Below are 22,463 nucleotides of genomic sequence, written 5' to 3'. Positions count from 1 at the left end.
GAATACATATAAAACAACAGTACTTGCATTGGTGATATGTTGTATCCACTTTCTAGTCTTTTCTGTGATCCATGGAATGTGTCTACACAGCTTTCAAAGGAGGACTGTCGTGATGCATTAGAGATGATTTGCAACCTGGAGTCAGATGGAGATGATACGGCAGCTTTCAGCTTGTGCTCAGCTTTCCTGACTCGACAACTTCTCCAAGGAGATACATACTGTGCTTGGTAAGAAAATACAAACCATATCATTGTTCCTACATAGATTTTCCTTGTTTTCTAGGGAGAGGAAAAGAATAATCATTGACAGGGGAAAAAACTAATAATATTTGGATTCTACTTGTCCCAGAATCAACACATGTTAATGTGACAAACCGCTGTATGTTTTTCATACAAATACTATTGTGCATATACTTGAATAATATAATTATAATAATTATTTTTGTATTGTATTATACATTATTCATCTTGTCATAAGTGGTCTTGTGAAGATAGTAGTTGCTGATGTCAAGAAACCTTAGTACGTGCCATACTGGAAAAACGATTGTTCAAGTATAGTGAAGAATTAAGTCTTCATAAGTTTATTGGGCCTTATTCATGATTTTTTTTTTTCTCCTTTCTCGCTGAAACCAATAGCAGCCAAAGCTAATTCTGTTCTTAACCACCTGCTTATGTTGACGAAACAAGTTTGCTCTTAAATTGGATGTATGTGCCAGGCACTTTTGCCTGTGTTTTGGAAACACTCCAATAAACTATATACTAATATGTTGTTGTCCCGCTATCCCCATTGCGGGACAACCCTTAATTGAAATTTCAGTTCCTGCTGTTTGACCCATCCATTTGTTCACACAGTAGTGTGTACAGTTGGAGCAGTGGGCTGACAGACAGTGGTAACCAAATCCACACTGATCGATGAACCACCTGAAGACATGTCGGAATCTGTCGTAAACCAAGATACATACAGATGAGGGCGAAATTATTAGCCCCCCTATGGAAATTTGATTCTTTTGAAAATATTTCCCAAGTGCTGTTAAACAGAACAAATAATTTTTAACACAGGTCTTTCAAACATCCTCCTTTTATTTTGGATGCTTACATTATTTTACTTTCCACACAGAAATGAAATTATTTCACAAAAACCAAAAATTACCAGGGTCAAAATTATTAGCCCCCCTGATGTTAATTGTCAATTGTGTATCCTTTTTGCTGGATAACAGCCTGCAGTCGTTTGTTGTAGTTTTCAACAAGTCCCTGACACGTCTCCTGAGGAATACCAGCCCATTCTTCTTTGGCAAATCTCTGAAGCTCTTCCAGATTTGATGGCATTCTGGCATGGACCTTGGTCTTTAGTTCGCCCCACAGATTTTCTACGGGATTCAAGTCAGGGCATTGTGCAGGCCATTCAATAACATTCACTTTGGTCTTCTGGAGGTAGTTCTTCACCAGGAGTGACGTGTGTTTTGGGTTGTTGTCGTGTTGGAAGACAAAGCGATGACCCAGACTAGGGCTGAACGATACATCGTTATCGTATCTATATCTAGATATGAACATTCAAGATATTAATATCGAAAAAGCAACGATATAGACCAATGACAAACATACGAGCGGGAGTGAGGGAGACGCACACACTCCATACACCACAGGGAAATTAAAAACAAACTCCCGGGTCCCGCTATTCTCGCGGGAGTCCCTCTGTATGGGAGTCAGTTTCACTGTTGGTAACGTGATAGTGACGGGATAGAGAAAATAATCAACGGAGCGGGACGGAGCCGGAGATTAAATTAAAAAATGACGCTGCAATTCGGTGAGTGCGCCCAACTTTAGACAACAACACAGGCAGCGGGACGGGATTTGGGAGTCTCGTGATTTTGCGGGACAGGATTTTTTTGGGGGGCAGTCACGTGATCGGGATATGACGGGAGAATTTTTGTAGGATGGGAGGGGAGCGACAGTTGATTACCGTGTCACCCTCTAGTGCAGAATCTGATTTGGTGCCAAAACATAAATCATCCTCCATTATTTGGAGGTATTTTGGATTTAAAAAGGATGATGTAAACCAGAGTGAGGTGTCGTGCAGGTTGTGCTTGGCGAAAATTGCAACGAAGAGTGTATTGCAATGAGAGAAACACCGGGGGCTTCTCAGTCATCCCAAAGGAAACCCAATCAAAGTTTGATTGCTGATGCGTTCAGTAGAGTCGACGTCCACTAGACATAAACACATTACAGACACTATAACATACCACATTGCAAAAGATATGGTACCTGTGTACACAGTCTAGAAAGAGTGCTTTAAATATGGTTCAGACACTCGATATCGAGATATCTGGCATAACTATCGAGATATGAAATTTTGTCCATATCGTTCAGCCCTAACCCAGACCCGGTTTTGCTGCTGACTGCTTGACATTTTTCTTTCAAAATCTTCACATATCCTTCTTTCTTCATGATTCCTTCCACCATGACCAGATTCCCAGTTCCAGATGCACTAAAGCATCCCCACAGGATAATACTCCCACCACCGTGTTTCACTGTGGGGATGGCGTTCTGTGGGTTATACACCTCACCCTTCTTTCTCCAAACATAAGCAATGTCTCTGTGGCCAAAGAGCTCTAGTTTCGTCTCATCTGACCAAAGGACATGCTTCCAGTATGCATCATCTTTTTCCAGGTTGTCCTTAGCATACTTCAGTCTGCCTTTGAGGTCTCTTCTGCAGAAGTGGAGTTTTTCTTGGTCTGCAACCTCGCAGTCCATTCCTGTGCAGAACTCTAGTTACTGTCTTCTTTGAGACTACAATTCCCGACAAGGCTAAGTCATTCCCTAGTGTCTTGGCGGTTGTTCTGGGGTCTTTAGACACATCTCTCACAAGTTTTCTTTCCAGGGTCTTTGAAATTTTTCACTTCCTACCTCTGCCAGGCTTGTTCCGTACAATGTGGCTCTCTTTTAATTTCTTGATGATGGTTCTCACTCCACTTCTTGACACATAGAAACGCTGTGATAACTTTGTGTATCCTTCTCCTGCTTTGTGAGCATCAGCAATTCTCTTTCACAATTCTAAACTGATTTCTTTTGTTTTTGGCATGATGTTTCCTCAAGTGCCAGCCAAAACCCTTACTGGAGGATTTATACTGTGTGTAAATTGGGAGATAACTCTTAATTTTAACTTGATTTTACAAGCTTTGAGCATTACAAAGTCAAAGCACATCATTGCACAACAGTGGTTTGTGCTATGGCTAAATAAAATGGTCAGTTATTAAGGGGGCTAATAATATTGACCGTGGTCATTTTTTATTTTTTTGAACAATTCTGTTATTGTGTGCAAATTGAAGTAATTTATGCTCTCTAAAGAAAACTAGTATGTTTAGAAATGCTATGTTGAAAATTCCATGCTCTACTAAAAAAGCACTTGGGAAAATCTTGAATAAATTTTAAATTTCATAGGGGGGCTAATAATTTCATCCTCAACTGTCATCCATATTTTCACAAATACATGACAATGCTAGTGATGATAATTACAAATAAATAAATGCAAGTGAAGGCCATTAAGTATAATCAATGAAAATGAGACATGCAGTTCATGGATGAGGCCCACTGAGTCCATATGAACCAACAAAGCAAATAATTAAGCACAAAATCAGCACGTTCCATTGTTAAAGCCTACTTAGTGTCATTGGTGGATACACCAGTGTTTTTAATATTCTGCATCTATAGCAGTCTATAGCAGATTATGACATAAACTTTCTTCTATGAGAAAAGAGAAAGCTGGTTAGGAGGGAAACTCAACAACAGACTCGGACACCATTAATTATGATAGTCCATCCAGGCAGTGATGGTCCGATTTTCTTTGCTAGTCCATCCAGGCAGTGATGGTCCGATTTTCTTTGCTATTATATGATGAAAACTTTCATCAACTCGTATGATGAAAGTCAAGTCGACACAGACTAATCGCTGATGTCACTAATAAAAACACAGTAGAAAGTAATAAAAAAAAAAATGTGTTATTTCTCTGAAGCCTTCCCTGTGTACTGCAGCTAAATGTGTCATAACTCTGACAAAGGAATTCACCAGCAAATTGATTTTCAGCCCCCTTCTCTCTGTTACTGCAGGGCGTTTGGTGAGGTCATTAATTGACTGCTGTCTTTATACCATTTCTCTGCAGAGTTAGTGGATGCCTTTACTGACTGTGCTACTACAGTGCTACTTTTGTTGTACATCAGGACTGACATACATATTTTGCATGTCACGGTAGTATGAGCTTCATCTTTAATGAAGTATTTCCACACACATAAATAAACTGCTGCAAGACTGCTGGGCTCCTCCAGTGTCTTCTCAGAGCCGTCTGTGTTGTTATTGTCACATGATCGGCGACTAGTCGACATGATGCTTAAAGCGTTATGGCATACCAGTGAAGTCAACAAACTGACTAGTCGACTAGTCTGTACAACCCCCATCCGATGGTGAATAAAAGTAGTGCTTTCAATTGATCACAGTGGCTAGAGCAGTTCCTGAAGTTGTCGTAGGAAATATAGCATGATGATTGCAGGCAACTTTAAACTGGGTGGTTAAGTTGTTAATGTTGGAAGCTGAATTTGCACGACGATAATGACAAAACCAAGAGAAACCTGACCAGCTTATTGAAGTTGGTCGCACCAGTGTAGCCAGTGGTAAAAGTAGGTCTAGAGTCAGTAGTAGTAGTAATTCAGTATGAATTCCATTTCTTTAAATCAGGGAGCTCACTCTTTTTTGGAGCAAACTGTTGAAGCGATTGGAGCCATCAGAGCTGGCCTTCCTTGACAGATGTCGCCAGATGTCGTTGCTTTCGAAAACTGTGTACCACGTGCTTTTTTTCATCAAGGTTATTCAATCAGAGGTCAGTAATATTTCCAATATATAAAGTGTTTGTAGAAAAAAAAAATAATAATATATATATATATATATATATATATATATATATACGAGTAGCCAGACTTTAATAAAAATTTGTTTTCCTGATGGTAATTTTGCTTTCCCATTTTGCTTTATCAAATGGGATAGTTTCTTATTAGTCCCAGGTGTGTTCTTAAATATGTTCTTGCTTGACAGCCTTAAATTATTTAACATTTTTTTTCATAGATTGACCATGTTGGCCTGCCAATATGCATTGAAATGTGCATAAGGGCTCTACAAATGGAATCAGCTGACGGAAATGCAAAAGCGACAGTGTGTAAAACTATTTCCTGTTTGCTTCCAACTGACCTGGAAGTGAAGCGAGCCTGTCAGCTGACAGAGTTCCTCCTGGAACCCACAGTGGATTCATACTATTCTGTGGAGACTCTTTACAATGAACCAGACCAAAAACTAGAGGAGGAGAATATGCCTGTTCCCACTTCACTACGTTGCGAGCTCCTGCTTGTCTTTAAAACCCAGTGGCCCTTTGATCCCGAGTTTTGGGACTGGAAAATGCTTAAGCGGCATTGCCTGGCGCTAATGGGGGAAGAAGCTTCAATAGTGTCATCCATTGACTTGCTGAATGATACTGAGACCCTCGAAGAAGAGGAAGACTTCCTGAATCAGCAGTCATTTAATAATGTTCCAGACTGCTTAGTCAATGGCACCTATGAACTTAAAGATATCACAGACAAGAGACAGAAAAACAGAGAAATGAAGAAATTGAGGGAAAAAGGCTTCATATCTGCCAGGTTCCGGAACTGGCAGGCCTATATGCAATACTGTGTGCTGTGTGACAAAGAGTTTCTCGGCCACAGGATTGTACGCCATGCACAAACCCATCTAAGCAGTGGGGTTTATACTTGCCCCATATGTGCTCAAACTTTTACCTCGAAAGACGCATTAATGCCCCATGTAACATCGCATGTCAAAGAGTCAAGTAAGGAAAGGCTGACTGCAATGAAAACAAACAAGAAGCTGGCTAATCCCAAGACAGCTGCTCCTGTCATTGCAGCTTTAAAGGCCAACACCCAAAGTGGACTTTGCAAAAATGGTGGTTCCTTAGGGCAAAGTGTTGAGTTGATTCAAAATGTTCAGGCCAAAACGGCTAAGTCTAAAACAGAAAGTAATGAGGAAAACATGTGTCCTGTTGGAAAATGTAGAAGGAGCTTCAAATTTTTTAAAAATCTTATTGCACATGTTAAGGCTCATGGGGACAATGAAGAAGCAAAGACTTTCCTTGAAATGCAGAGCAAAAAGGTTGTTTGCCAGTACTGCCGTCGCCACTTTGTTAGTGTCACCCATCTTAATGATCATTTACAGGTCCATTGTGGAGTAAAGCCTTACATCTGTATACAGCTGAACTGCAAGGCAAGTTTTCTCTCCAACACTGAGCTCATTGTACATAAGAAAACACATTCTGTTTTTAAAGCTAGATGCATGTTTCCAGATTGTGGGAAAATTTTCAGTGAGGCCTTTAAACTGTATGACCATGAGGCACAACATTATAAAACTTTCACTTGTAAGGTTGTGGACTGTGGAAAGGTATTCCATTCACAAAAGCAGCTGGATTTACATGAGAACAGGCATGCGACTCAAGAAGAGAAAAGTCCATTTTCTGAGCAATCTTCACAAAATATGAAGTCTGGCTCATCACTCATTGAACAAATGCTTTCTAACGACTCTCCCCTTAAACAAGGGAATGCTGAAAGTGCTGTTAATCCAAATCAGGGAAGGCTCCCAGTCTCCATTGAGACTTCGCTGGAATTTCCTCGAGAATCTGTTCAAACCATAGGACAATGTGGGTTTGAACATAAATTACAAGGTATGACATTTCCAACCAGTCAGACACACAGTTTAAATAATTCTGTGATTCAGTCTCTGCATTCCCTCTTGTCTGAACCTAACGGAGACGACGATGATTCAAATGCTAATTCTCTTGATTATGTGAAACCACTTCAGGCGAATCATATAATACCTCAGTTTGAAGAGAGTTTAGGTAATGTCTTACCAACCCAGACACATGCTGTCCCCAGCAATGTAAATATTCAAGCATTTAGTTACAACTCTGACTGTAAGTTACCATTGTCAGTGGAGCAAGATCCAATGTGCAGTGGAAACCTGTTAACAGTCTCACTGCCACAGAACATAGAGCCAGTAATGTCACAACCATGCCTCTCAACAGTAAGCTCTCAGCTCCTAACTATGAATAGACCAGAGAACTCTGCAACACCCTTAAATAGCATAGGTTCACCTCCAGGACAGCGAACACGATTTCATTGTGTATTTGAAACATGTACAAGGCACTACAGCTCCTACCGAAGTGTTACCAAGCACATGAGAGCAGCTCACTCCGACTTCTATGAGAAATGGAAAGTTGCTCGAACTAAAATCAAAATAACCTGTGCTCCAACACCGAGCACATCATCTGTTGAACTACTCAGTTCAGCCTCCTCACTTCAGAACCAGCAGGCTGACAGTGTACCAACTCATGGAGTCCAGAGGCATAATGTTAACCAGTCACCCTCATATAGTAACATGGGTACAGACGTTAACTATACTACCCTACCTTACCCTATTCTGTCCTCATCTGCTTTCAACCAGAATGGTGCACATCTAATGGCAAATGTTGTAAAACCCAGTGTTCTTTCTCAGTTAGGAAGTGATGGACATCCAGTAACTGCACCATCTGAGGTTTCAGAACAAATTCCTAACTCTGGCCCTTCCCAAGTCTACCCATCTAAGATACAAAGTATGCCACAAGTGAATTCTACTCGTGCTACTTTGCCAGTTAGCGTCCAATCTTGCTCATCAGGGAGCACACCTGCAGAGTCCTTGAGCCCACCATTTATGGGGAGTAGGTCCCAGTCAGTTCTTCCTTCTTGCATGAATAGGGCAAAGGAAGTGGATGCCATTCCACCATATTCGCCAAATTTGCATAGCAGTGTAGTCTGTCATTCCAAGACACCAGAAAATTCAAACACCATGCCAAATACTGCACAGTCCAATTTCCGCGCTCCAGACTGTACAAGCCAAAAAGGCAGTGACAGCCAATCTCTGAATGACCCAGCCATCTCTGAAAACAATCCTGACAATCAAAGGCAAGGCAGAAAAAACAAAAGGTCCAAATGGCCAGCTATCATTAAGGATGGCAGATTTGTTTGCTCTAGGTGTTTTAGACAATTCAATAGTCACAAATCCCTTGGAGGCCATTTGTCAAAACGTGCAATTTGCAAACCATACAAAGAGTCAGAGTTGAACACAGACTTGCCAAGATCATTTCTTGATCTTCTAACCTCTGAGCAAACCGTTGCCTCCCCTCAGCCACAGCTGTTTCATCAGACGAAGTCTCATCAGTCTGTAACAAGTGTTACAGCAGCTGCGAAAGATTACTTCTCTCCTAATTATACACAAGATAACTTGTCAGCATATAAGTCAGAAGAACACATTCTTAAACAAAGTGTTGCCAATAAGTCCGACCAAAGCCATTTGCCAGGTAGCTCTGTAATACAGCATACAGAAAATGTCCAGCTAGAGCGAGAAGATAACTCTTATATTACAACCAGTTTACCTCAGACTAGCAATACATTTGCTGAATTCCCTGACCCACTTCTATCGCAAATTCTCACAAAAAACCCTCCCCCCTCCATTCCCGGTTGTACTTCTACAAACCACGTGACTCCTAAGGTTTTCCATGGTGAAGGATGTCACTTTGAGACATTTCAGACACCAGATATAGAATCTAACACAGTAATGAAAACACTGTTACCTGATAGTCTAGCAACAAGAGACAAGCAGTCTGAGATTCAAGGGAAGACTACTGAGCAAGATATTAAAAAGAGGTTGCGTGAGCAGATTTTGGCAGGCGACTTTCAACGCAGAAAGAGCATGTGTCATTCTGGCAACACTGAAACTGAAAGACTCCTGAACACACAAAGCTTTACTTGTTTCAGAGAGACTAACACACCAAAGCATGATATGCTGAACTCCACAGTTGCATCTAATGATCCTGATCCTGAACCCTGTCAATTGTCTGCCAGCCAGGAACAGTTTATGACAGAAATTCAAAGTGCATTTGAAAGGCTTGACTTAGTAAGAGAAATATCTGATCAGATATCAGCTTCTGTGAAACAAAATAACACTACTACCAACAGCCGGACGGGACCTGTAAAGATTGATTCACGACGCTCGGTGTCATCAAACGTGATCAAGCCTTTTGTTTGTGAAATTGAGAACTGCACATTTAGTTCCATGTCTAGCGAAGCACTTTGGAAACACCTCTCAAAAACTCATAACTACACACTAGACATGGTTAATGAGGTTAAAAAAATGTATGGCCAATATGCTCCTTTCAAGTGTCAAGAATGCAGCAAGACATACACTCGGAACTCAAACCTTCGCACTCATTATCAGTCAGTTCACAAGTCCTATATACCAGCTGAAGAAATTGCAGGTCTAGATTTTAAGCGGAGGTTTTCCAAAGCTTCAGCATCTGCTACTACTCAAAACTGGCCTCTTGGTACAAACCAGATTCCAGTTGCGCAACACACAATATCTTCTCATACATCACTTGAGAGCGGGACACATCTGTCTTTACACCAGGATGCAGTAAATAGTGATTACCAATCACAGTCATCTGGACCATGCCATAATGCAGACATAACTAATTATATACTTCAAGACAGTTCCTCCACAGTCATAAATCCCTTGCAAGTAGCTCCCACTCAGAACCAAGCATTAACTCCACCAGTACTGGCCAAAACTTCAACCACATCAGACGTTCAGTCAGTACAAGCCAGGATGTCAGCAAAACAATGGACACATGAACCGCAAAGAAACATGCCCAAGTTGCCCGCTCTGAGTGTAATGGATCAGCAAGTTGGAGCCAACACGGCCAAAGTGTCAGCCACTCTTACCCAGGCTCTGTCTGCCACACAGCCTAAAGGGCTTCTGTGGGTTGACAAACCGTCTGTTTGTAACAGGCCGTCAATAGTTCTGCCAAGTATAGACATTACCAAGAAGACTAAAGAGAATAAATCTGGTTCAGGTGATGTCAATAGTCCGTACAGACCGTATCAATGTGTTCATCAAGGCTGTGTAGCAGCCTTTACTGTTCAACACAATCTGATCCTCCACTACCGGGCTGTTCATCTTTCTGCTTTGTCAACATTGGAGGTGAACAAAGAGCAAGGCCAGTCTGAGGTACTGGATGAAATAATAGACAATGATGAGGAGGCTCAAGAACTCGAATTTCCTCACATTTCTGAATTTCGATGCCAAATCAAGGACTGCTGTTGTGTTTTCCAAGAAGTTCGCACTCTCCTACAGCATTATCTACAGCTACATAAATTAAGTCTTGATCAGGTTGGCAATCTCTTGTCTGGCATCAAATATGGCAAGTTTGCTTGTGGCCACCAAGGATGTACAGAATCCTTCATTGCTTTCTGGACGTATATAGGGCATCTCAAGGAAAAGCATAAAGATATCAAACTAGCCAGGCCTGAACAATTGAATGGTTCATTCAAGTGTGAAATTGAAGGTTGTGACCGTTCGTATGCCACAAGGTCAAACTTGCTTAGACATGTCATGAAAAAGCATCAGGACCTGTACGAAACTACACTAAAAAATCAACAAATAAAAGAAGAGCGGACAAAACCAAACTCAAAACCTTTACGTTTTCAAATTACTAAGTCAATTAACGGTAAAGAAAACATTGAGAGCAACAAAAAGATCTTGCTGAGGGAAAGTAACATGAAGAGGTTTAGCAAGTCAAAGTCAAGTCACTGGGCAAAATATGGAAAACCCTCCTTAAAATCCAAAGTAGAGGCATCTGCAATGTGCACAAAGAAATTTCCTCTTCAGTACCCCTGTATGATCAAAGCTTGTGACTCGGTCATGAAGTCAGAGCGGAGCATACTGAAACATTATGTGGGACATGGCTTGTCAGAAAAGTACCTGGAACAGCAGAGGAGTCACTTCATATTTTGCAAAAAGTTCCCAAGGCAGAAGTGTCATTCAATCAGGAGTGATGATTCCAAGTCAGACAATACCTCAGATGTGTCAGATACTGAGATGACCTCTGACCTTGATATGAAAGGAGGGGAATATGGATATTCAAAGCCTGTCCTACGCAGAAGGACTTCAGCAGGAATCCCTGTTGCATTGTTTGACAACAAATTATCAAATAATGCTGGTTCTGATGGCCCCATGGTGCTCAAACGCAAACGAGGACGTCCACGAAAACTCATAGAAAATATGGTAGAACGCAAGAAAATTGCACGTACAACAAAGACAGATGTGGTTTGCAGCATGGATGAAGAATCAGACTCCTCATCTCCCGTGGTAATGCAGGAAGAGAGGACAGAGCAGAGCGCTTCTTTGGCATTGTTTAAACCAATGGGATTTGAAATGTCTTTCCTAAAATTTCTGGAACAATCAAGCAAAACTGAACATTCTCCACTGAGCAAGGTTATTGTGGCAGACATATGGAAGAATCCATCAAACCTGAACACTAAAGACATTTGTGTCAGGTTCAACAACCGCCAAAATTTGAAGTCACTTAGTAAAGTAAGAATAAATTTAGATGCTGCCTTTTCAGGTGTCACTGATCTTATATTAAAGCAACTGCAGGATATGCAGCCTACTGTGGTATTAAAGAAAAAATGACTTGTGTTTTTGTTTTTAATCTGAATCTCAGGACTTGAATGAGTCACATCTGCTGCAGACCTGTGACCTAAAAGAAACAAAATACAAAACAGTAGTTCTGAGTTATACTGTAATATCTGTATGTTTTTGTCATTTATAATAAAATGTAAAGCATGTTTTTCTTATGGATTATCAGTTCAAAAGATTTTGCTGAAAAGTATGACATCAGCTTGTGATCAGCTTGTGTCATGTATTATCCCTGTAGGACTAGGAGAGAAATGGACTATGAAACCGATTGTGTGTAGTTTGTGATTTAAAGATGCTTGTTTACATGCACTGTGTGTATAGTTTGAAACCACCACTGTCACCAGCAGTCTTACTATTAAACCGTTTTTATTATACACCTTTTTTGACTTTTTGTTTTAGCATTGCAGTGCAGGAGGGATTGGAAATTACTCTTTATGGTGTGAAGTTCGGAGCTGTTTCTTGCACACTGCTTATTTGCTTTAACAATACAAAACCCTCTATACAAATTTAGAATATAAGTGTTTTTACTGCAGATTTTATTTAAAATCATACGTTTAAATTACTGCTTGTGGTTACTTGTTGAATTGCCCTTTAAGGAATATTGGAGGAAGTGTTTTGGAAATTACACACCATAAATTATATAGTGTGAAAGAATGGATGGCTGAAATACAGATAAAGAATTTCCCCATGTGGAATCTAAACAGTATAAATTACTATATACAGTTAGGCCCAGAAATATTTGGACTGTGACACAATCTTCATGATTTGGGCTCTGCATGCTGCCACATTGGGTTTGAAATGAAACAACTACAACGGAATTGAAGTGCAGACTTTAAGGTTTAATATTCAAGTGGTTGAACAAAAATATATGATTAAACATGTAGGAATTGTAGCTATTTTTAAACAAACGCTCCTCATTTCAGGGGCTCAAAAGTAATTGGACCAATAAACGTAACCCTAAGTAAAATGTTACTTTTAAATATTTTGTTGAGAATCCTTTGCAGGCAATGACTTCCTGAAGTCTGGAACCCATGAACATCACCAAACACTGGGTTTCCTCCTTTGCGATGCTTTGCCAGGCCTTTACTGCAGCTGCCTTCAGTTGTTGCTTGTTTGTGGGTCTTTATGCCTGAAGTTGTGTCTTGAGCAAGTGAAATGCATGCTCAATTGGGTTGAGATCTGGTGATTGACTCGGCCATTGCAGAATATTCCACTTCTTTGCTTTAAAAAACTCCTGGGTTGCTTTTGCGGTATGTTTTGGATCAATTGAATTGAATTCATCTGGCTGCTTCTGTCTTTTGTCACATCATCAATAAACACAAGTGACCCAGTGCCATTGGAAGCCATGCATGCTCATGCCATCACACTGCCTCCACCATGTTTTACAGAAGATGTGGTGTGCTTTGGATCATGAGCTGTTCCAATTCTTCTCCAAACTTTCTTCTTCCCATCATTCTGGTACAGGTTGATCTTAGTCTCATCTGTCCAAAGAATGCTGTTCCAGAACTGGGCTGTCAATTCTGGCCTTTCTATTTTTGAGGCTGATTAATGGTTTGCACCTTGTGGTGAATCCTTTGTATTTACTCTCATGAAGTCTTCTCTTTATGGTAGACTTAGATACTGATACACCTACTTCCTGGACAGTGTTCTTCACTTGAGTGGATGTTGTGAAGGGGTTTTTCTTCACCATGGAAAGGGTTCTGCGATCACCCACCACTGTTGTCTTCCGTGGACGTCCAGGCCTTTTGGGGTTCCCAAGCTCACCAGAGAACTCTTTTTTTCTCAGAATGTACCAAACTGTTGATTTGGCAACTCCTAACATTTCTGCTCTCTCTCTGATGGATTTCTTCTTTTTTTCAGCCTCAGGATGGTCTGTTTCACCTCCATTGAAAGCTCCTTTGACCGCATGTTGTGTGTTCACAGCAACAGCTTCCAAATGCAAACGCCACCCCTGGAATCAACTCCAAACCTTTTAACTGCTTAATTGATGACAGGTTAACGAGGGAAGAGCCCATGCAGCCTTGTTATTTTTATTTTGCAGCCTTCTGAGTCAATTGTCCAATTACTTTTGGTCCCTTGTAAAAGAGGAGGCTATGTATTAAAGAGCTGTAATTCCTAAACCCTTGCTCCAATTTGGATGTGACTACTCTCACATTACAGCTGAGAGTCTGCACTTTAAGCCCATATTGATTATATAATTGTATCCTGAATATGTTTGCGTAAACAGCTAAAATAACAAAACTTGTGTCTAGGCTTGGGTATCGAGTATCGAGAATCGATTGGAACCGGGACTAGCTTTGCGATTTTCCCGGAATCGTTCAAAAGTTTAATTTTCGATTCCTAGTTTCGATTCCCAGTCCGCCGACCGGAAGAAGAAACCGCTGAACACCAACGAAGAAGCGTCCACCGGAAGTGTTGGCTTAACCGAATGTCTATGGTCGAACATGGGTAGCATGCGTCGGAGGTCGAAAGTGTGGCTTCACTTTTCTAAACAGAACGAAATCTCGGAAAAATGCAACATTTGCGACAAGATTGTTTCGTGCATAGGAGGGTGCACGTCGAACATGATAAAGCACCTCCGAATTCATGGAGTAGAAATAAATGTGTGCCCCGTCTTTGACGCGCTGCGCCGACCGTCCTCCGCTGCCTCCGCTGGCCTCTGCCTCTGCCTACCGTCCTACCGTTTTACTTGTTTTACTTGTTGTTAGTAAAACAATACATATACATTAAATAATATGTCTTGCGCCAACATTGAGGCAGCTAACAAATTAGCCCACGTATAGAGTTCATAAAAAGGAAAAAGTTCATAGAATTAAAATTGATGGAGAAGGTCAGACTATTTCCTTCAGAAAGACCGTTGGCTAGCTAGTGTAATAAACTAGGTAGAGAGAGTCTCACGTTGACAACGCAACAGCGTGTCGTTTATTCATTCCTACTTTAACGATATCAAAACAAACATGGCGCTGCCCATGATAACAACAAACCAGCAGCGTGTTCTTAAAGAGACAGCGTCCCTAAAGCACGGAACGAGGTGAATTATGTCCATAGTGTCCACTACACTAGCTCATTTAAAATATCCTAAACTTTTTTTTGACCCTGCCTCTTAAAAGAATCGGAATCGAGAATCGTTAGGAACCGGAATCGAAACAAGGAATCGGAATCGGAATCGTTCAAATTCAAACGATACCCAACCCTACTTGTGTCACTGTCCAAACATTTTTGGGCCTAACTGTATTATCATTATATCAACAGCCTATAAGCCCACTAATAAACACTTTTTTAGCACTCAGGAAGGTTCCTAAGTGAAATGACCCAGTATCAGAACTGAAGCAGAAGAAGGGAGACCACTTTTTGCAGTTTTCTTAGATGATTTAAACCTTCCAATTCTGTGTTTGAAAAATGATATGGTATATTCATTTTATAACATTGGATAACTTTATAATAATAATCTTGAAACTGTTATGCATTTATTTTGTCACTGCCACTCCTCATCTGAATTTTAGAAGCACAAGGCAAAGTTTACAGCAAGACCAGTGCCTCATTGCGCAAAAGATTAACTGGTTTGCAAAAAAGAAAGGATATGCTTTGCAGAAGAAGTTTCAGATGGGATACGTCTACCTGCCCTGGGACTGCAGATGGAAATTAGCAATTTGCTAAATCTGGTACAGTGTATCTTCTCCTCTGTGATTAATGCATTTTGTACATGGTCCCTGTAAGAAATAAACTAAAATAAAACTGATTGACAGGCCTTGTAGACAAAAACTAAGCAAGCAAGGAAAAGCAAGACTGCAAACGACAGGAGTCCATTTGAGTTCATCAGTGGTAAGTGCTGATGAAAGCTACAGAAAGCTACCATTACATTTCTTCAAGATGCCCACCTGATCAGATTGATGTGATGAGATCCTCTTCAGTTATGGTACCAGTTGCTCAGCAGGAGTTGCCATATGTTTCAACAAGTGCCCTAGTAAAATCCTAAATGTTAAGGCAGAGCGTGATGGACACTGGCTAGGATGTGTACTTGATACTGACAGCGTTGTCATTATCTTGATTATGACACACGGATACAACAGTGGTCTGAAAAACAAATAGTTATTGCATCAAATGACAATGTACCCTAAGTCCCCATCAATTTATATACTGATTGGAGGAGATTTTAATCTTAACTCCTGGTGAATGGATCGTCATCAAAATACAGGAGCACTGAAAAACAATTATTTAATAATAACAAACAGAGATCAGGAATTGATTGGTTAATCACATACTCACTCTCTAGACATGTCATGGAGACAAGCAATCCCAATAGTCCCTTAAACGATCATTGAACTTTGCATCCTAAGTTATCTAGAAAAAAAAAACAAGTTGAGGTTACTGAAAACTGAATGTGACTTTACTTAAAAATTAAGTATTGTAAATACATTAGAATTGAGAATATAAAAAATGTCATGATCAACCTATCTGGAGAACTCAACTGAAGTCGTGACAACTTCTTGAGCTTTTTTTTTTATGAAGAAGCTCTGCTGTTTTGACCATTTTGAGCTTGTCAACCTGCCAGCCTGCTGGGTCGACCAATGGTAAGTGACGTGCGGTGAGGTTCGTAGCCGTGAGGCACAGATTTACAATTATGAACAGAACACATTTGGCAGCTTTCACACTAACTGGTTACGTTTCATATCTGAAATGAGCATTCTTTACACAAAAATACGTACAAGGTACATATCAATGAACAATGCCAAATCTATAGCGGTTAAGAGAGAGCACATTTGTCGTTGCAATTCCACAGTTCATTCGTACTCACTGGGCGTCACAGTGGCACGGTGGTTAGCACTGATGCCCTACAGCGAGAAGGTCCCGGGTTTGAATCCATGGTCGAACCAGTGCCAGTGTACACCGACAGATAGATAGATAGATAGATAGGTACTTTATTCATCCCCACAGGGGAAATTCAGGTGTCCAGCAGCTTACAGTGTGTTATTCATCAACAAGCATTCACCCTACACTCATAAAAACACAAGTAGAGACACAGTAGAGAGAGAGACACAGACAATAACAGTTGTTAAAGGAAAAGTATAAAAAAGGTTACCCCTTTTGGTACCCCTCTTTGCATATAGACAGGACTGAATATCTGAGACCCCAAACTGTGTGGGGTACATGCTTTTTTTTGCTGTACTAGAATAAAGTGTAATTGCACATCCACTACAGTAGGTGGCAGTGGCGCTCTCATTGTCAGAGTGTGCGCAGGGAGTATTGGCTCTATGGTGTATGTTTTTTGTTTTGTTTTTTGCACCGAGCATGCGCACACACAGCATAGAGCGGGAAATATGAAAATATGCTCAAGAATCACCATGGAAAAATATTTTACAGGGATGAAAAGAAAGGCAGAGAGAGACAGAGATAATGAGACAACCGAAAGTCTCCTGAAAGCTAAGACGAGGAAATATGACGAAGCGCATGTAGCGCTTGGCTTCACTGTGACTGTGGTGGGTAACGAGGAAAGACCGGTGTGTTTATATAGACAAATGATACTATTTATAGTCGCGGCGGAAAGGGGGGCCGTAACAGAAAATAACTGAGAAGCATTGGGTTAAATGGTGATTCTAAATTGGCCGTAGGTGTGCCCTGGTGGGATAGACTGGCGACCTGTCCAGGCAGTGCCCCACCTCTCGCCCTATAACGCGACATATACAGTCAATGGACGCGACCCATTTGCCACTTCCCTGTGGCAAGTGAAAGTCTAGTTTTGAGAATTTATAAAGCTTAGATATACCATCTTATATTTTTTGGCTTTCGCACGGAGAACAGATCCCAGTAAAAGGACGTACAAGTACAAGAAACAGTACAGTTGACTCAGCAGAAGAAGAGCAACAGCAGGAACCCGTGGCTCACTTGCGCCCTCTTCCATGAGGCAGAAGTACTGGCTGTGCTTTTTCAAATGTTTTAAATATGCTACACTCATACATGGAATACATTAACTAGGCTATGGGAAATTAGGACACATGATAAAAATGCGCACTACCATTTTATTGACAGCATACAGAGAGTTAGCGACAAGTATGCGCCAAGGACACTTTTCATGATGGCAGGTACTGCCTCACCAGCTTCCCCTGACCGCACGTCCCTGCAGTTAAGCGTGTTTTCCTGGAATGTATCAAATATAATACAGAGAAAAAATATTTTACGAGAGTTATAGTAGAGATCAAGTTCAGTCGTTTTCTCTTAAATCCGTTTTGCCTTCAGCGAGACCCACCACCCTCATAAGGTTTCTGTACGATGCTCGCAAATAACCCAATCCTGCAGGGGGCAGTAATACGCCCAGAAGCGCCAGAACTGCCAAGAATCCCAGAAGAAGAAGAAACCTAACATAACCTTTAGTATGAAGGGTCTGAATCTAACCCTAACCTAACGTAACCTAATTGTTTCAACCATAGACATATATGGTTTCAACACCATCGTGCATCGCGTTACGTTAGCGCTTCAACGCATACGTCGCCACACTCCTTAAAGACGAGACGAGCCTGACAAGCGGACATGTCGGATCAAGAGGCCAGTAAAAGGAAGGAGAGTCTGGAGAAAAACGGTTTAAGGACACCTGGACTGAGGGGAGCACAGACAACGACACTGTTCCGAGCTGTCAACCCCGAACTCTTCATTAAACCCGTGAGAATCTCAGACATTCCGTTAGCGGTTAATGAGTTAAACAGTAACTTGATAACAAACCATTTTGCATAAACATTAGCTTAGCCGCTATTGTTTTTGTGTCTGTGAACAATAACTGAACTTTACGCGGACCTTTGCGCTAATGTAAAGGCGATTCTTAAATTGTCACATGTCACACATTGCTAATTAAAGGTGGTGTGTAATATTTGACCAATCTGTATCCTGTCCACCTGAACATAAATGTTCGTGTAGTCCACACACATAGGATTGCCAACTCCCTGAAAAATAAATATCATTCAATCATTCAATCATTGGCAGAGTCGGCCGACTCGATTGCCTTCACCCTTCCTGGCGTGGTGGATTTTTTGTTTTTGTGTGTGTGTGAAACGACTTTTTTTTTTTTTAGCTGTTTGACTCGAACCTGAATTGAATTAGATACATATTTTTGAGTGATATGAACACATTGAAAACAAATTCTTATTTTTATTTCTAAATACGGGACATTCCGTTTTCCAAGGGACGGTTGGCAATCCTGTACACACACCCCAAATTGACCCTATTCAATATGGGCTCATAAAATGAAGTAATAAGTGAGAGGGACATCATCATAATTGCAAATAAACTGCACTTAAATTAACACAAATACATAAGTTGAATTTGCACCATGTGTGGACTACTGGACTACTACTGTACCCAGTTGGCAGTGGCAGGCTGTGCATTTTCCACCTAGGCCTTCAGTGACCTCCAACCTTATTTAAAACACCTATATGATCGTTATGACGCCATTGCTATAAAAACCATCAACAACATACGGATATGCAATAAAACAGGACGTTTTGTCTCATAGGATGACTGCCATTACTATCACACTACTGTAGGCCACAGAGAAGGCCTAAGAATACTTGAAATGTGACTGGTTAAAGGAACAGTGTCATTACAACGTATTTCAAGCTTCAGCCGACTGTAGATTTTGTTACACTGCCAGAAGCACTGCAACTGAGAGACAGACATGTCATAAAATGAAAAGAATAGGCTACTGGGAATAATTTAATAAGATTAATGTAAAAAAAAAAAAAATGGAAGTTAGTGATTTTAATAAAGTTTAGGCCAGCAGAGAAGGCTTTGCTGGCGCTTACGGCCCGCCACTGCCAGTTGATATTCCAGCATTGTCTACAGTTCTCATTTGCAAATGTTTAAGATGAATCTCCCATACTGTCTTGGTATGAAAGTTTATCCAATACCATGGAAACAGTAGTTTGACAAAATAGTATTAAATAAATCTAAATAATCTCTAAACCTTTTTAACTTAAATCTGTGTTGTTTTGCAGAATAAACCAGTCATGATATTTGGAATGGTAACCATAACACTGTGTGTGTGCTACCTGGGCTACCTTCATGCAATGACAGAAAACAACCAGCAGCTTTATGAGGCCATCGACAGCGAAGGACAGAGATACATGCGGAGGAAGTCTTCCAAATGGGACTGATGGCATATCATGTTTATGTACTGTAAGGGCAGTGAATTAAAACCTGATCTAAATCTCTTAATGTCTTGATTAATATGGTATTATAAATATAACTGTTTATGTAAACACAGTTGCCTGAGAATCTTAAGGTATTTAGGATTTCTTCTGTAAATCTGTGATAGTTCTCATTATATCCAGTGGTACACAGAAAACTGACCAGTTACAAATTAGTTTAACTTCAGGCAACATTACACTTTCTGTTCCTTGAAAAGTTGGTTGGTTCACTGTTACAGATAACAGTAAAAAATTTTTACAAATAACCGTTAACAAAATAGCTCATATTCATAATATTTAACCGTTAAGCATATACATGTACACTCACTTGCCAGTTCGTTCGGCATACTAGTGAAAATGAATGCATTCTTATCCATACAGTCCTGGACTCAATCCCTCTTAATAACTGCTAATGTTGCCAAGCTTACCAGTGTGTTTTTTTCTGTTGATTTAGCCACTCCCAGCATTCTTTGTATTTCTTTAATGATTTGGGGTTTTTCACTCGAACTGAGAAATAATTTCCAAATGCAAATTTCAAACTTGGAATAAACTCCACTCTTTTGACCTGCTTACCCAATTAAAAAGCAATGAAGGTACTGCTCTATAAAACATGCGCTGTCCAACAGTCCAATCATTTTTTTAGACAATGAAAATAGGGGACTGTTTATAAAATTTGTTGTAGACCCCTCCTCTAATAACACATATGCAAACTCCACACAGAAAGGCCCAGTTGGCCCATGGATTCGAACCCGGGACCCTCACTGTGAGGCATCCTTGCTGACCACCTCGCCACTGTGCTGCCCGATTATCATTCCAACTACCAACTAGTAACTACAACTAGTAAGAGTAGCGGACAGAACACAGCATCGCTAACGGTAGATGGCAATAAAATTGCACTTTTTTTTAAAGAAATTCCACATTGTTCAAAAATGTTTTGTAAAAGGATGGCTCAGTAAATGTAAACATTTTCATGATGTACTTGTACTTCTTTGCACTAAAACAAAGGGAAACATATGGAGTTGTCGTTATTTATAGGTTATTGTACTATAATATTTGTACTATATACATCACATTGAGCTGTATGTGGCTGCTGAACTAAAATGAGTTTGACACCCCTGGTAATCCTCCACCACCTCCACATCCCTACCAAGGATGCTGAGCTGTTCCCTTCCTCCTGAAGTCAATCACCATCTCTTTGGTCCACATTAAGCAGCAGATCATTCCTTCCAGCCCACCCCATAAATCTGTCCACCAGATCTTTATACTCCTCCCCGTCCCGTCCACCACTTATACACCCTACAACTGCAGAGTCATCAGAAAATTTCTGAATGTTGCATGACTCTGAGTTGTGCTGAAAGTCAGTGGTGTATAAGGTGAACAGGAATGGAGAAAGCACAGTGCCCTGTGGGGCTCCCACACCACTCACCTCCACATCAGACAGGACATGACCCAAATACACAAATTGTGGCCTGTTTGTCAGCGATCCAGGAGACAGTGGATGGTGTTGAAGGCACTGGAGAAATCAAAGAATATGATTCTCACAGAGCCTTCACCACAATCCAGGTGTGAGTGAGCTCGCTGCAGAAGATAGATGACACCGTCATCCACCCCCAGATATGGCTGGTAGGCAAACTGTAGGATGTCTAAAATGATAGGCCAACACCAACCTGAACTGTGTTCCCATGGTCTGCTCCTGAGGGCTCAGGGAGGCAGAGGAGTAGGATATATAGCCCGGTGTATCCTTCATGTATCATGTGTGGAAGGAAATTGTGCGTATCCTCCAATAAACAGTATCGAGTCTGGCTAAAACAAACAACACGGAAGAGTCCAGGTCCAACTAGCCACAAATCCTCTCAAACCAGCCATACCCACACTTCTGATGTCGAATGTCTGCTCTCTTGACAACAAGTTGGACTATATTTGACTGTGGAGGGCTTCGCATCGCAATGTGAGAGACTGTTGTGTGACCGTTTTCACCGAGACCTGGCTGAACAAGGTATTACTGTCGATGCTGTCCAGCTAGAGGGGTTAACGCTACATGGAGCAGACAGATTAGCTGAACTAACCAGCAAGCAAAGAGAAGGCAGCTTAGCTGTCTACATCAACAAGTTGTGGTGTCAGGATTCTGTCACTGTTTCCACCAGCTGATCTCAAAACATAAAGCTATTGACTCTGAAATGCCGACCTTTCTATCTGCCGCGGGAGATGACTGCTGTTTTCATGTCAGCCGTCGATGTAGCACCAAGCGCAAACGTGGAGGAAGGAACACCCAGACGCTTTCTACATTGTAGCTGGAGACTTCAATCAGGAAGTCTTTCATCTGTTCTGTCCAAATTTTACCAACATGTAAATGTGGCGACCAGAGGAAAAAACACTCTAGACCTGGTTTATACAAACATTAAAGACTCATAGCATCCCTCCCCCATGTGGGTAATTCAGATCATGTAACTGTTATGCTCACACCAACCTACAGACCCATGGTAAAACGGGACAGATCAGTAGTGTGTAAGGTCAGTACTTGGCCTGAAGGAGCAACTGCAGCACTACAAGACTGAAACCACTCACTGGGACATTTTTATCTCAAGCGCCATTTAATTCTTCCTCTAAGAGACATCTAACATGGGCTTGATTTAGCAATTTCTCACCGTCAGTAGCGGTTTTAGGCGCGGGCGAACCGGGCAGCCGCCCGGGGCAG

General features: G+C 41.0%; 2 protein-coding genes across 4 annotated transcripts in view; both read left to right on the top strand.

Annotated features, from left to right (window-relative positions):
* The window catches only part of znf292b (zinc finger protein 292b), a 33,578-nt gene extending 15,879 nt beyond the window's left edge, over window positions 1-17,699 (top strand). The window contains exons 6-8 of one of the 3 annotated variants that reach the window (XM_084559852.1): window positions 91-227; window positions 4,725-4,866; window positions 5,109-11,968. In XM_084559852.1, the coding sequence (XP_084415978.1) occupies window positions 91-227; window positions 4,725-4,866; window positions 5,109-11,588 (6,759 nt within the window). In that variant the 3' untranslated portion in view covers window positions 11,589-11,968. Of the gene's footprint in view, window positions 1-90; window positions 228-4,724; window positions 4,867-5,108; window positions 11,969-13,454 lie in introns of those variants that run through there. The other 2 variants (XM_084559853.1, XM_084559854.1) reach the window with 2 other exon arrangements.
* Window positions 17,700-17,952: 253 nt separating this feature from the next.
* On the top strand, window positions 17,953-19,792 carry smim8 (small integral membrane protein 8). Its single transcript, XM_084559861.1, has 2 exons — window positions 17,953-18,248; window positions 19,577-19,792. Exons 1-2 carry the CDS (start codon window positions 18,120-18,122, stop codon window positions 19,733-19,735), a joined length of 288 nt encoding a protein of 95 aa, XP_084415987.1. The 5' UTR covers window positions 17,953-18,119; the 3' UTR covers window positions 19,736-19,792.
* Window positions 19,793-22,463: the final 2,671 nt, after the last annotated feature.

This window comes from Chelon labrosus, assembly GCF_963514085.1.
Source record: "Chelon labrosus genome assembly, chromosome: 14".
In the NCBI taxonomy this organism is placed as follows: Eukaryota; Metazoa; Chordata; class Actinopteri; order Mugiliformes; family Mugilidae; genus Chelon; species Chelon labrosus.
This window is presented reverse-complemented; position numbering and strand designations above follow the sequence as displayed.